Genomic DNA, 15,882 nt, shown 5'->3' with positions numbered 1-15,882 from the left:
AATAAAACCTTAATAACTTTTCTTACTTTATATAGCTTATTTTACACTTTTGTAATATGTTCCTTAAATAAAAAGATGAGCTGATGTGTTGCTTTTCAAAATAAAATTAAAGACAACATGGGGAGTAGATGACATCAACTCCAGCCCACATTTGACTTTAGTTATTTTTTCGTAGTGCCTTTGGGCACTTAAATACTGCACTGCATTATCTTTGAGGTAGAACAAAAACAAGGACAAAACAAAGGCAAAAAATTCACATAAAAAGGGAAAATGAGAAAGAAAGCTGTGTGATTATTTCTTTTTAACATGATTTTCATCATCAGGCTTTGCAGTCTTCTTTGACACAAAGTTGAGATATAGTCTTCTTAATCCGAAGAGCAGTTAGTCGTGCTGCCCCATTGGCATACCAGCACTCACGCATTATTCTCCCCATGACTCGGAGTGCCTTAAGAGAAAAAAATATCAAAATCTTTAGCACAAAACACAGTACAAGAGAAGAAAAATCACAAACGCAGGAATTGATGCTAAGCTCTGATATAGAAATAATAAATTTAAATCAATAGGAGAAGGAGATCAGGGTCAAATCACCTCAAAAATCCTGTCCAGCGTGTCTCCCCTCAGACAGACACCAAGGTGTCTCCCTTCAAACACAGAATGGGTCATCTCCACTCAGACAGAGATTAGAGTCTCCTCTGAGACAAGGATCACGTGGTAACCAGAAGAGAGAATCAGTCTCCTCTCAAACAAGGGTGAAGTCACCTCTCCTTAGAAAAATACTAGAGCATCTCCTCTCAGACAGAAACCAGGGTGATTTCTTTCAGAAAAAAGACCAGGGCAACTCCCTTCAGAAAGACATCAGAGTGTCTCCCCTCAGAAAAGAACCAGGGCTTCCCTACTGGTCTAGTGGTTAAGAATCTGCCTGCTAATGCAGGGGACATGGGTTAAATCTCTGGTCCGGGAAGATCCCAGATGCTGGAGGAACTAAGCCTGTGTACCACAACTACTGAGCCTGCACTCTAGAGCCCTCAAGCTGCAACCACTGAAGCCTGTGCACCTAGAGCTGGTGCTCTGCAACAAGAGAAGACGTCTCCACAATGAAAAGCCCACATACTGCAGCAGAGTGGCCCCTGCTCATGGCAACCAGAGAAAGCCAAAGCACAGCAATGAAGACCCAGTGCTGAAAATAATAAATAAATAAATCTGAAAAAAAAAAAGAAAAACAGAAACTAGAGCATTTCCCCAGAGACAGAGACCAGGGTCCTCCTCTCACAAAAAGATCAGAGTGTCTCCTCTTGACAGAGACCAGAGAGATTTCTCTTGGAAAAAGATCAGAGCTCTACCTTCAGACAGAGACCAAAGTATCTCCCCTCAGACAAGGACCATGGCTTCTCCTCTCAGGCCAAGACCAGGACAACTTTTCTCAGAAAAAGACCAGGGTGTCTCTCCTCAGAAAGGCACCAGAGCATTTTCCCATACAGACAGCAATGTGTCCATTCTCAGGGATCAGGGAGTCTCCTCTCAGACAAGGACAAAGGCAGCTGTCCTCAAACAGAGAGTAGGACATCCCCCCTCTGAAAGAAACCAGGGCATCTGACCTTGAACAGAGATGGGCATCTCCTCTCAGAGGAACCAGAGCATCTCCTCACCAAAAGAGATCAAGGTAACTCACAAAAAGACCAGGGCATTTCCCCTCCAAGAAAAGGGTTTCTCCCCTCAGTCAGAGACTGTGTGCCCCCTCTCAGAAAGGGACCACAGTATCTCCCCTCAGACAAGGACCAAGGCATCTCCCCTCAGAAAGGAGCCCCAGCAACTTCTCTCGCAGACTAGGGCTTTCCCTTCAGACAGAAAGCAGAGCATCTCCTCCTAGGGGGACCATGGCATATCCAGACAGAGAATGACCAGGACAATTTCTTTCAGAAAAAGTTCAGGATGCTTCCTTTGAGCCAGAGACCTGAGTGCCCCCCTCAGCTAGTGTTCAGGGTGTCTCCCCTGTGACAGACATCAGGATGTCTCTTAGAAAGGGACCAGGGTGTCTCCTCTCAGAAATGGACTAGAGTGTTTCCCCTCAGACAGACACCAGGGAGACTTCTATCATATAAAGACTGGGGCTCTCCCCTAGACAGAGGGAGAGCCTCTTTTCAGAGACCTGGGGGTCTCCCCTATGACAGAGACCAAGTCATCTCCCCTCAGATAGAGACCTGTCATCTCCCCTCAGACAGCATCCATAGTGTCTCCCCTGTGACATGAACCGTGTGACTTCTCCCAGAAAAAGACCAGGGTATCTCCTCTCATAAAGGGGCCCGGAGGTCTGCTCTGCACTCAGGCAGAGTGCATGGCCCATTGCTTGCTAGATGGTTTGCAGCTATCATTTGTGGACCTTGAAGGTAGCTACAGGAGATGATAGGGAGCCTTTGCTCAATGGCATTTTGGTTTATGGAATTACACTATTATATTTAAGGGCATGTTTGATTAGCATAAGGTGAAATGAAGATCAGTTTCATTTATTTAATCTTTTCTGTAGAGATTAGTTACCAGGACTTCCCTGGTGGCTCAGACGGTAAAGCGCCTGTCTACAATGCAGGAGACCTGGGTTCCATCCCTGGGTCGGGAAGATACGCTGGAAAAGGAAATGGCAATCCACTCCAGTATTATTGCCTGGAAAATCCCATGGACAGAGGAGCCTGGTAGGCTACAGTCCATAGGATCGCAAAGAGTCGGACACGACTGAGCGACTTCACTTCACTTTCACTATTTATTTGGCTTCCACCTACTATACTAAACATAATTTAAGGAAAGAGAATGTGGTCACCTTATACTACATCCTTTTAGAGTAAGTAAAATCAATTGAATAGCTTTATCTTCTTGAGAATATCAATAAGCATTGAAACGCAATTAGTTAATATTTTCATGCATTTTATGTATGCATTGTATGAAAATTTTCCTCTTCCATCAAAGCTGCATAAAAATAATATGCTTTCAATTAAGAAATTATACATGTTATATATAAAATAGCTAACAATTTCTACCCTTGGGCTTTCAGAGCATATAAGCTTTCTTTAAAACCTTTGTAGTGAAATTAACACCATGACCTGACAGCCCCATCAACAGAAAATTGAATTAAAGATTTACTGAGCATGGCCCCACCCATCAGAACAAGACCCAGTTTCCCCCTCAGTCAGTCTCTCCCATCAGGAAGCTTCCATAAGCCTCTTATCCTTCTCCATCAGAAGGCAGACAGACTGAAAACCACAGTCACAGAAAACTAACCAATCTGATCACATGGACCACAGCCTTGTCTAACTCAATGAAACTATGAGCCATGCCATGTAGGGCCACCCAAGATGGACGGGTCATGGTGGAGAGTTCTGACAAAACGTGGTCCTCTAGAGAAGGGAATGGCAAACCACTTCAGTATTCTTGCTTTGAGAACCCCATAAACAGCAGGAAAAGGCAAAAAGATAGGACACTGAAAGATGAACTCCCCAAGTCAGTAGGTGCCCAAAATGCTACTGGAGATCAGTGGAGAAAAAACTCCAGAAAGAATGAAGAGATGGAGGCAAAGCAAAAATAACACCCATTTGTGGATGTGACTGGTGATGGAAGTAAAGTCCGGTGCTGTAAAGAGCAATATTGCATAGGAACCTGGAATGTCAGGGTCATGAATCAAGGCAAATTGGAAGGGGTCAAACAGGAGATGGCAACAGTGAACATTGACATTCTAGGAATCAGTGAACTAAGATGGACTGGAATGGGTGAATTTAACTCAGATGACCATTATATCTACTACTGTGGGCAGGAATCCCTTAGAAAAAATAGAGTAGCCATCATAGTCAACAAAAGAGTCCGAAAGGCAGTACCTGGGTGCAATCTCAGAAATGACAGAATGATCTCTGTTTGTTTCCAAGGTGAACCATTCAATATCACAGTAATCCAAGTCTATGCCCCTAGCAGTAACACTGAAGAAGCTGAAGGTGAATGGTTCTATGAAGACCTACAAGACCTTCTAGAACTAACACCCAAAAAGGATGTCCTTTTCATTATAGGGGACTGGAATGCAAAAGTAGGAAGTCAGGAGATAATTGGAGTAACAGTCAAATTTGGCTTTGTAGTATAGAATGAAGCGGGGCAAAGACTAACAGAGTTTTGCCAAGAGAACGCACTGGTCATAGCAAACACCCTCTTCCAGCAACACAAGAGAAGATTCTACACATGGACATCACCAGATGGTTAATACCGAAATCAGATCGATTATATTCTTTGCAACCAAAGATAGAGAAGATCTATACAGTCAGCAAAAACAAGACCAGGAGCTGACTGTGGCTTAGATCATTAACTCCTTATTGCAAAATTCAGATTTAAATTGAAGAAAGTAGGAAAAACTACTAGAACATTTAGGTATGACCTAAATCTGCTGCTGCTGCTAAGTTGCTTCAGTCGTGTCCAACTCTCTGAGACCCTATAGCCTGCAGCCCACCAGGCTCCCGTCCCTGGGATTCTCCAAGCAAGAATACTGGAGTGGGTTGCGATTTCCTTCTTCAGTGCATGAAAGTGAAAAATGAAAGTGAAGTTGCTCAGTCGTGTCTGACTCTTCGTGACTCCATGGACTGTAGCCTACTAGGCTTCTCTGTCCATGGGATTTCCCAGGCAAGAATACTGTAGTGGGTTGCCATTGCCTTCTCCGTGACCTAAAGCTAATCCCTTATGATTATACAGTGGAAGTGACAAAGAGATTCAAGGGATTAGATATGATAGACAGAGTGCCTGAGGAACTATGGACAGAGGTTTGTGACATTGTACAGGAGGCAGGGATCAAGACCCCTCCCCAAGAAAAAGAAATGCAAAAAGGCAAAATGGTTGTCTGAGAAGGCCTTACAAATAGCTGTGAAAAGAAGAGAAGTAAAAGGCAAAGGATAAAAGGGAAGATATACGCATTTGAATGCAGAGTTCCAAAGAATAGCAAGGAGAGATAAGAAAGCCTTCCTCAGTGATCAATGCAAAGAAATAGAGGAAAACTATAGAATGGGAAAGACTAGAGATCTCTTCAAGAAAATTAGAGATACCAAGGGAACATTTCATGCAAAGGTGGGTACAATAAAGGACAGAAATTGTATGGACCTAACAGAAGCAGAAGACATTAAGAAGCGGTGGCAAGAATACACAGAAGAACTATAAAAAAAAGATCTTCACAACCCAGATAACAATGGTGAGATCACTCACCTAGAGCCAGACATCCTGGAATGTGAAGTCAAGTGGGCCTTAGGAAGCATCACTAGGAACAAAGCTAGTGGAGGTGATGGAATTCCAGTTGAGCTATTTCAAATTCTAAAAGATGATGCTGTGAAAGTACTGCACAAAATATGCCAGCAAATTTGGAAAACTCAGCAGTGGCCACAGGACTGGAAAAGGTCAGTTTTCATTCCAATCCCAAAGAAAGGCAATGCCAACGAATGCTCAAACAACTGCACAACTGTACTCATCTCACACGCTAGCAAAATAATGCTCAAAATACTCCAAGCCAGGCTTCAGCAGTATGTTAACCATGAACTTTCAGATGTTCAAGCTGGATTTAGAAAAGGCAGAGGAACCAGAGATCAAATTGCCAACATCTGGTGGATCATCGAAAAAGCAAGACAGTTGCAGAAAAGCATCTACTTCTGCTTAATTGACTATGCTAAAGCCTTTGACTATGTGGATCACAACAAACTGTGGAAAATTCTTCAAGAGATGAGAATATAAACCACCTGACCTGCCTCCTGAGAAATCTGTATGCAGATCTGGTGGTGTGGTATTCAGAATCTGTATACAGAAATCTGTATGCAACACTTAGAATGGGACATGGAACAACAGACTGGTTCCAATAGGAAAAGGAGTTTGTCAAGGCTGTATATTATCACCCTGTTTATTTAACTTATATGCAGAGTACATCATGAGAAACGCTGGGCTAGATGAAGCACAAGCTGGAATCAAGATTGCAGAGAGAAATATCAATAACCTAAGATATGCAGATGAAACCACCCTTATGGCAGAAACTGAAGAAGAACTAAAGAGTCTCTTGATGAAACTGAAAGAAGAGAGTGAAAAAGTTGGCTTAAAACTCAACATTCAGAAAACTAAGATCATGGCATCCAGTCCCATCACTTTATGGCAAATAGGGAAACAAAGGAAACAGTGACAGACTTTATTTTTCTCCAAGGATGCTTGAGCCAGATGCTTGAGCCAGATGCTTACTGCAGCCATGAAATTAAAAGACAATTGCTCTTTGGAAGAAAAGTTATGACCAACCTAGACAGCATATTAAAAAGCAGAGACATTACTTCACCAACAAAGGTCCATCTAGTCAAAGCTACGGCTTTTCCAGTAGTTATATATGGATGTGAGAGTTGGACTATAAAGAAAGCTGAGCACTGAAGAATTGATGCTTTTGAACTGTGGTGTTGGAGAAGACTTTTGAAAGTCCCTTGGACTGCAAGCAGATCAAACCAGTCCATCGTAAAAGAAATCAGTCCTGAATATTCATTGGAAGGACTGATGCTGAAGCTGAAACTCCACTACTTTGGCCACCTGATGTGAAGAACCGACTCATCGGAAAAGATCCTGGGGCTGGGAAAGATTGAAAGTGGGAGGAGAAGGGAACAACAGAGGATGAGATGGTTGGAAGGCATCACCGACTCAATGGACATGAGTTTGAGTAAACTCAGGGAGTTGGTGATGGACAGGGAGGCCTGACGTGCTGCAGTCCATGGGGTTGCCTAGAGTTGGACAGACTGAGCGACTGAACTGAACAGTGAAATTAAGATATTTTTTAAAATTCTGTAAAAAACACAGATATTAACGCTATAGAGGATATACATTTTCCTTTAATTGAAAATTGAAAATTAATTTAATTATGGGAATATGACAGAATGACTATTCTACAAAATATTCTACGAAAGGACATTAAAGACAAAAATGGATATGGGATGGGCTGGAAATTCTCTGTGTTGATCTTGATGATAAGTATACACATATACTTTTTTTTTAAAGTCATCAAGCTGGACACTAAAATTTATGCATTTTATTATATGTAAATTATACCACAATAAAATAATGATAAAAATCAGTATAAGTGAACTGGTAAATAAATAAGATAAATACTCAGAAGGGAAAACAATGAGAAGGCATGAATCCAGAGTGGTGAAAGAAATCACTGTAGCAAGGAGCTGCTCTGGGGGCATCTTTGGATCTTACAGTCTAGAATTTCAGAATTGGCGGACTACATGTGAAAAACAGGAAACACAGTCCAAAGCACACAAAATGTGTCAGATGAAGATGTTTACAAAGTCTAGACTGTAAGGATGAATTGGTCATAGAAGGAACTTTCAAAGAAAATTGTCTAAATCTTGACACTTGGCAAAGAAAAAAAATCAAAGTTTAGCCTTATGATGTTGCAGTAAACCTGAATTCATAATGAAAATTCACAAGCAGATGAGGAAACAAACCGTCTTTAACAAGAGGCAGTTAAAACAAAAAATAGGAAAATCAAACCTATCAAAACACTAGATGTTAGAGTTAAATGATATGAAAAATAAAATAAGTAAAAGCAAAGAGAAAAGTCTAAACATTAGTATAAAAAAGTGTATTTACAAAAGAAAAAGTACTTTTCATGTCAGTAAAATCTGACATGAAAAATATAACCATTATAATAAAAACCTAAATGGATGAGTTAAATGAGAGATTGTGCTGTGCTGTGCTAAGTCGCTTCATTTGTATCTGACTCTTCGTGACCGTATGGACTGTAGCCCACCAGGGTCCTCTATCCATGGGATTCTCCAGGTAAAATATTGGAGTGGGTTGCCATGCCTTCCTCCAGGGGATCTTCCCAACCCAGGGATGGTAGAATTCACGTCTCTTGCAGCTCCCTCTTTGGCAGATGGCTTCTTCACTACTAGTGCCACCTGGGAAGCCCAAATGGCAGATTAGACACATGTAAATATAGAATTGGTGAACTGTAAGATAAATATGAGAGATTATTCATAAATGCAGTAATATGAATAATAGGAAAGAATAAGAGACAAGCAAAGTAAAATGAAAGGTCTAACATGCATACAATGAGTTCTCTAAAAATGGGCAAGAAAAAAAATGAAAAGATGAACTATTTGAAGAGATAATGGCTCAGAATTTTCCACAACTGAAGACAGTCACAAATCTTAAGAATCAGAAAGTCCAAAATGTCCAGGCAAAATTAATCAAGAGATATCCATACCAAATACATCATAGAGAAACTCAGAATGCAAAAGACATAAAGAAGTTCTTAAAGAGGTCTGGAAGAAAAGATAAATTAACTAAAAATAATCTAAAATTAGCTGACTTCTCAACAACAATAATGGAAGTTAGAAGCCAGTGGAATAACATCTTTAAAGTACTTAGAGAAAATAACTGCAAACCTAAATTCTAATGCCCAGATAAACTATTTGTTCAGAATTGAGGACAAAATAAAGATATTTTCAGACACCCAAACACTGAAAGAACTTACAACTTTTAGATCCTCACTAAAAAGCAATTCAAATAAAATACATTTAGAAGATGCACATGAAAAAATCAGAAAATTACCTTAAAATGAAGCTCTGAGAGCCAAGAAGGAATGTTGAACAAAGAAAATAATAAACATGTTCACAATTTCAGAAAAAAACGATGATGGTATAAATATCTCACAAATATCTAATATGTGGGATTAATACAAAACAAAAGAGAACTAAAATATTGGGCAAAAATGAACAAATTCATTACATAAAATGTAGAAAATTCATTGTAAAAAAATGACATTGTTAGGCCTATTCTAGGAATGCATGATTGGTTTAACAGTGGAAAATCCATAAATGCAATCTATCATAATAAGACACTAAAGCAGAAATGACATATCACCTCAGAGATAGGAAGAAAGCTTTTATCAAACAAAAGTCAGTTTTTATGAGCAAAACCCACAGCAAATATGACATTCAAAGGTGAGAGATGTAGGAGCAAACCTATCATCCTTCCCAGGCAACATTATACTGGAAGTCCTAGAAATTGCAATAACAAAGCTATGAGGATTGTTTCTAGAACTCTCATTATTTGAGAGTCCCTTGGACTGCAAGGAGATCCAACCAGTCCATTCTAAAGGAGATCAGTCCTGGGTGTTCTTTGGAAGGACTGATGCTAAAGCTGAAACTCCAATACTTTGGCCACCTCATGCGAAGAGTTGACTCATTGGATAAGACTCTGATGCTGGGAGGGATTAGGGGCAGGAGGAGAAGGGGACGACAGAGGATGAGATGGCTGGATGGCATCACCAGCTCAGTGGACATGAGTCTGAGTGAACTCCGGGAGTTGGTGATGGACAGGGAAGCCTGGTGTGCTGCAATTCATGGGGTTGCAAAGAGTCGGACACGACTGAGCAACTGAACTGAACTGAACTGAATGATCATCTATGTGGACACTCCAAAAGAATCTACAGTTTTATATCCTAAAGAAATAATTTGTACAGACATATACACACAGAGCAGTGTTGTTCTAAAAGAAGCTAAAAATCACACATATGATAATCAACAGCAGAATGAAAAAAAGAAATTGTGGTATATCCATACAATAGAATACTATACAGATATGAAAATAAACCAATAATAGCTGTACTATATAAGGTAAAGTTAAAAAAAAAAACTAAGAAGAATATCCATAGTATCAATAATATATTTCACAAATAAAAGTTAGCCATAAATATATAGCTAAATTCTAAAGAAAAGAAAAGTAATAATAAAATTATTAGTTACAATAGCAGCCTCTCAAAAGGGTAAAGAATGTTCAAAGGTATTAGAAGTGTTCTATTTTTTAAATGTGGAATTCTAATATTATCCTTTAAATTTATATATATGTTAATATTCTTTCATTTATGCATGAAATGGATAATGTTAGAAAAAGTTTTAATTTAATTTAAATTTTGTTATAAATGCCTCAAATTCTGCTTCTAAAATAAGTATATTTTACCTATATAGAATACTTTACCTGTATTCTAAACAAAATAGAAATATCAGGACATAAATCTTGCCTTAAATAGAAAATGAGTTGAGTGAAATATGAAGGAAAGGAAAAATGAGGGGAAAAAATAACTGTTTAAGACATGACATATGACAAAGCCAAAACGAAAATATGTCACCTAAAAAAAGACCTCAAGCATTACACTTAAACATGACAGAAGATAAACAGTTGTAATTGGGATGGGGAGATTAAAGCATTAAAATAGTTTTGGAATTTGTTGGATGATTTATAGTCTTTCCCCTACCTTCCCTTCTACTTCCTGTGGGAGTTAGAATCTCTTCACATAGGCAAAACAAGCATTGCAATATATCTGCTCTATGATGGTTACTACATGTGTGGTTCAGGATAAGCAGATAAACAACAATGATCCCTGCCATGGGGAAGTTTTCTGATGAAAGAAAACCATAAGTTAGGGATTAAGAATAATTTGTTGAGTATAAGGATGACTTAAATTGTAATAATTGTGTAGCACAAACATTGACTACCCTCTGAATATGCCTGTGTTTCTGACATCCCCAGCCCCCTTCAGTTAGATGGGACTGTGTATCTGGTTCCGGTCTATGAACCATGAGTGGAAGCGTTGTGTGTCACTTGAGGCAAAGCATTAGAGAGCTGGTGTCTGACCCTCTAGCTTCTCCCTTCCCCTGACCTATACCTCTGGAACTATGTGTTGAAATAGCAGCACCCCAAGTCAAAGTCACCTGGATTACCGAGTCACCAAATATAGCACAGATGCTGATGAAAGTTGCCTAACCTGTAAGGGACTTGGCATAGCAAGAAATAAAGTCTTATGTAAAGTCACTGGGATGGCAAGGTAGTTCCTGTCACATAATTTAGCATTATGATACCAACAGCTAAAGGGAATAAAATCTTTCCGAAGCCTATACAAAGACATATACCCACATATGTGAAATGAATTGGAGGCCTAGATTAAGAGAAAGGAACTACATGGTGTCTGAAAATCCTCTCTGATACTTGCCTCAAAATTATAATGGGAAAAATATATATAAGAACATAGCCTTACTTCACAGCTTTGCCACTGGTTTGGAATACTTGGTCGGAACTTCTGGTCACAAACAACCTTCCTCATTTCTTCTACCGAGGGATCTGAAGGCACCATGTCATAATAAGGCAACTGGTACTCCTCAACAATTCCTATAAAAAATTTACATAATAAATTTCCTGGTGTGACTAATAAACAAAGATGTTTGTTTGAAAATAATACCAATTAAGTTTTCTAGGAACAAGTGGCATGCTGGAAAACTGGAAAATCAGGCTTATTCAAATTATGTATCACTGTAATAACCAAACCTACAAGATGAAAGCTCTCAGTTGAGTAGTTATATGTTTATAAAATTTTTATTATAAAAATGTATATAATTTTTATAATTATTTATATGATATAAAACAAAATAGGATGGTATGGGGAGGGAGGTGGGAGGGGGGGTCAGGATGGGGAACACGTGTATACCCATAGCGGATGCATGTTGATGTATGGCAAAACCAATACAATATTGTAAAGTAAAAAAAAATTAATTAATTAATTAATTTAAAAAAAAGAAATATCATTCTAGAAAAAAATATTGTCTAAAATATACTGTTTTACATTATATATTACACTTAATTTTATATAAAAACATTATATTTCTAGAACATTTAATAACTATAAAATATAATTTCATATTATAAAATTACATAAATTTGGATTTCCATAAAATGCCATCTTGCAATTCAAAAGTAATACCTAATTGCAAAATTTACAGCAGAGCCTCATTGATCTGTGAATGATGTATATTTCTCCATGAATAAAGTATGTTTATCCTTTTCAAAACAAAATGGCTTTCTTCTTTTTGAAAATTGTTAGGTAATCTTTCAAAAGCTGAGTTTTTTAACATTTGGATTTTAGAAGTACTACATCTGAGAAGGTTCCAGAGAAATGGCCAAAAGTATTTGAAGATGATCTTAATTATCAAAATGATACTTGAATTTAAGAATTTTCTTACAAAATCAGTCTAATTAACTATGTTTTTTTTTAATTTAAGTATATAAAAAGTGCCATAATTTTGAAAGTGAAATTCAAATCATGTTACTAAATTAGTATTTCAACTATGGAAGAAAATTTAAAGATAAAAATCTAAAAGCAAATCTAGGCAAACATCAGTATGAAATTTGAAAAAATAATAACAAATGTGTTTTGAATCTTGCTATTTACTGAGTATCTATCTAAGTCCTTTACATGTTTTAACTAATTATTCCTCAAAACCAGTGACTAAAGAAAATATCAGATTATCCCATGTTTACTGAATCCGGAAACTGAGGCACAAAGTGCGGTGAATTTGCTCGAGGTCACGTCACTACTGAGTGGCAGGTCTGGAACTCAGTCCCAGGTTTGGGGATTCCAGTGTCCATGTTTTGCTTCTGCACCACCCTATTGTTTCTATAAATAGGCTCATCTTCCTGAATATTTTACTATCTAACCTAGGAATAAAAGGGGAAAAGCATGTTTCCTCATTCAAATATAATTTTAACCTTGTAAGGTTTTCATTTTTTAAAAAAATAAGATTGATGTAAGGCAAAATGACATCAAAACAAAATGCAATAACTGGCAGTGGTTTAATCTTGACAGTTACTGTTTACGGAGTAGGCTCTGTACTAAAAGCTTTACATGAGTTAATTGAATTGTCCATTGAATCCTTAAAGCCCAAGAGGTCAGTTTTATTATCTTCATTCTACAGATGAGGAAAGTGAGCCCACATACCTCACCTATAGTCAGATATTCAGGAAGTTGCTAAACCAAAGCTTAGGCCTAACTCTGTCTCTCTTGAAACTGAAAACTCTAAATCATTTTCTACCAAGATTTAACTTTTCTCCACTGATGCAACAATTTCATCAGCCTGTGTTTACAGGGTTTCATCCTCCCAAATTCTTCTTCTCATTAATCTCTAAACTGCTGGGAGCAGAATCAGGAAGTTAGTCTTTGCTCACCTCTGCCCTCCACTTTAATTCTCACATATTCATCATCACAGGAAAGAAAAGAACAAGAAAAGCCTGAAAACCAGAACACTTCAATTTAAATCCTGTAGCCTTGGCAAGCCATTTAGCTTCTTTGGGTTTCATTTCTGATATAAAATAGGAAAAGAGCTTAAACAGAAAAAATTTCAAGGGCTTTGCAAAATATTATTATGGAAACCAGAATTATCAGGAGAACTAAGCAGTAATTACAACTTAAAATCTCCATTCTGTTCAAGATGCTCCATTTTTACCACTGGAAAGATATCACAAAGATAACCTTTTAAATGTTTAGAAATAATTTGATACAGTGCATTGAATTCAAGCACCAAGGAAAGGCAAACACAAAGAGTATTTCCAAAATCTTACCTCCAACTGAACACCTCCGGGCTATTTCCCAGTAAACCAGACCAACAGAATAGATGTCAGCTCGTTTGAAGGACTCGAAGATATTCACATTTATTGTATCATCAAGCATTTCAGGGGCCATATACCTTCAAAAACATGCATATTTCAGATTCCGTCTATGATTTTATAGCAGTCTGGTAAAACACAATCTTAATTAATCCTGATATATAAGTTAAGGCAGTTTACATCAAATTTACAGGTTGTCCTGGGCCACTGTAATAGAATAAAATTAAATAATACAGTTATCAAAAGATAATTTTAAAAACTTTAAAAATAGAACTAGAGGTCATCCTAGTGTTAAAACATGTGGGTCAGGAGCCAAATACTTGGAAAGCACCCAACAGAAAAGATGGAACTCAAGTTCCACCAGCAGTTTGTAGCCAAGAAAGCTCTTTGAGGTCAAGGAGTATATTTTATTCATCATGGTGGGCCTGGTACACAGTGCTCAGAATTATTCCACAAATACCTACTCTGAATAAACATTTTTATTATATTGGCTTGGCCAATGAACTTTTTGGCCAACTGAATACACTGGCTTTGAAGCATATATTCATATTACATATTGGCACCAAGATAATTCAGGCTATTTGAATAGAATTAAATCGAATTCTACAATCCATGGGACCTGACTGAGCCAAGCTGTCCTAGGGAGATATCAAGGATTTCTCAGAAATGTGAGGATGCAACACTCTTCCCAATCTTTTAAGTTTTAGATTCTCGGAAGGAATCCAGTATCCAAGGGCTTCCCCGAAGTACAGGTTAAAGCTTGCCTTTTAAGGGGAAAAGAGAAGAGATCCCTTAGGGCTTGCCCAGTCTGAATAAACCATCCTGAAGTGTTTCTGGGGACCATTAAAGTCTCCCAGGAAACCAAGTGAAGGACTCAGCCTGGAATCTCAAATATGGCTTGTACACTAACTATACCAGCTTAGATATTCTCTACTCTCAATCAAGGGCCTTTAACAACCCCAGGAAAGCGTTTTGGTTGTTTCTGATTTCAAGGTCAATAAACCTGGAATTATGCCAAATAGCACAGATCCTGAAGTTCAAATGAAAGGAAATGGAAGTATGCTGGCCATATGGCTACAGTCTGGCTATAATAGGAAAACACCAGAAATCCCATTACTAATGGGCCTGTCTTGACATATGTGTGGTATGCTTTATTTATATCATATTTGTTCTTAATTTTCAGAGATTCTGTTCCTTGGAAGTGGGAACTGTGTCCAAACTCATAGTATCTTAATACACATCAACTTGGGAGACTTTGGGATAAGTACAACCATAGGATAAGTATAACCATATATTATATAATATTTTTAAGTATTGAGAGGATGCTGGGAGGGATTGGGGGCAGGAGGAGAAGGGGACGACAGAGGATGAGATGGCTGGATGGCATCACTGACTCAATGGACGTGAGTCTGGTGAACTCCAGGAGTTGGTGATGGACAGGGAGGCCTGGCGTGCTGCGATTCATGGGGTTGCAAAGAGTCGGACATGACTGAGCGACTGAACTGAACTGAACTGAATAGCACATATATGTATTCATTGTAAGAGTCCCTTACTTGTCTGAATGTTGATTCTATATCTATTGTTTAGAGTCTGAATATACACAAATAGCCTTGAATATCAGATCACTTATGAAATATAGAGGCTTTGGAGGAGCTATACATTGTTGATGTGGTGGGTTTTTTTTTCCTCCTCTCTGTAAGAAAATGTATTCTTGGATGTGGCACACTAAAAGTAATGTATCACCATCAATTCCATCATCCCTCTATACTGATTCCCCACCCAAATAGCTACTTTCTGTATGATTAAATGCCAACTCTCCTTGCTTTATAGCCATTGTGCCACTGATTTCTCAGTAAACCAGAGAAGAATTCTTGCTTTCTTAGGCCTAATGATGTTGCATATGCTGCCCTCCTCTCTAAACACATATCCCAGGCATTCATATTTATGGGGCAGCCATAAGTCTTTGGAGTAGGAAATGGAAACCTATTCCAGTATTCTTGCCTGGGAAATGCCATGGACAAAGGAGCCTGGTGGGCTACAGTGCATGAGGTAGCAAAGAATCGAACACGACTTAGCAACTAAACAACAACATGCTACCAAAATATGTTATCTTACCTTTTGGTTCCTACTTTAGGGTTCTGAGGTATGTCAATAGTGTTCAGTATTGAATCATGCTTCACAGCCAACCCTAAGTCTGCTATGGCACAAGTTTCACATTTTTTCACTAAGATATTCTTTGATTTTATATCTCGATGAGCAATAGCAGGTTTACCTATGAAGCATAAGATAAATATATTCACTTTTTCCATTACTGAAGACTGAATCTCTCCAAAAGGATTCATTTTGAAAGACTTGGCTCAGATGTTACCTTCTAAGAACGGTCTTCCCTGACCCCTAATCAACATCCCA

General features: G+C 38.3%; 1 protein-coding gene across 5 annotated transcripts in view; it reads right to left on the bottom strand.

Moving 5' to 3' along the window:
• Nucleotides 1-271: 271 nt before the first annotated feature.
• The window catches only part of ACVR1C (activin A receptor type 1C), an 80,699-nt gene continuing 65,088 nt past the window's right edge, over nucleotides 272-15,882 (bottom strand). For 3 of the 5 annotated variants that reach the window (XM_044935109.1, XM_044935099.1, XM_044935105.2), the window contains 5 exons: nucleotides 15,589-15,745; nucleotides 13,654-13,680; nucleotides 13,429-13,553; nucleotides 11,075-11,205; nucleotides 272-445 (listed from right to left, as the gene is read on the bottom strand). In XM_044935109.1, coding sequence (XP_044791044.1) covers nucleotides 320-445; nucleotides 11,075-11,205; nucleotides 13,429-13,553; nucleotides 13,654-13,680; nucleotides 15,589-15,745 — 566 coding nt within the window. In that variant the 3' untranslated portion in view covers nucleotides 272-319. The remainder of the gene's footprint in view (nucleotides 446-11,074; nucleotides 11,206-13,428; nucleotides 13,554-13,653; nucleotides 13,681-15,588; nucleotides 15,746-15,882) is intronic. The other 2 variants (XM_025276357.2, XM_025276348.2) reach the window with 1 other exon arrangement.

Source organism: Bubalus bubalis, chromosome 2, assembly GCF_019923935.1.
Source record: "Bubalus bubalis isolate 160015118507 breed Murrah chromosome 2, NDDB_SH_1, whole genome shotgun sequence".
In the NCBI taxonomy this organism is placed as follows: Eukaryota; Metazoa; Chordata; class Mammalia; order Artiodactyla; family Bovidae; genus Bubalus; species Bubalus bubalis.
Note: the sequence above shows the minus strand (reverse complement) of the source record. Positions and strands in the feature narration are given on the sequence as shown.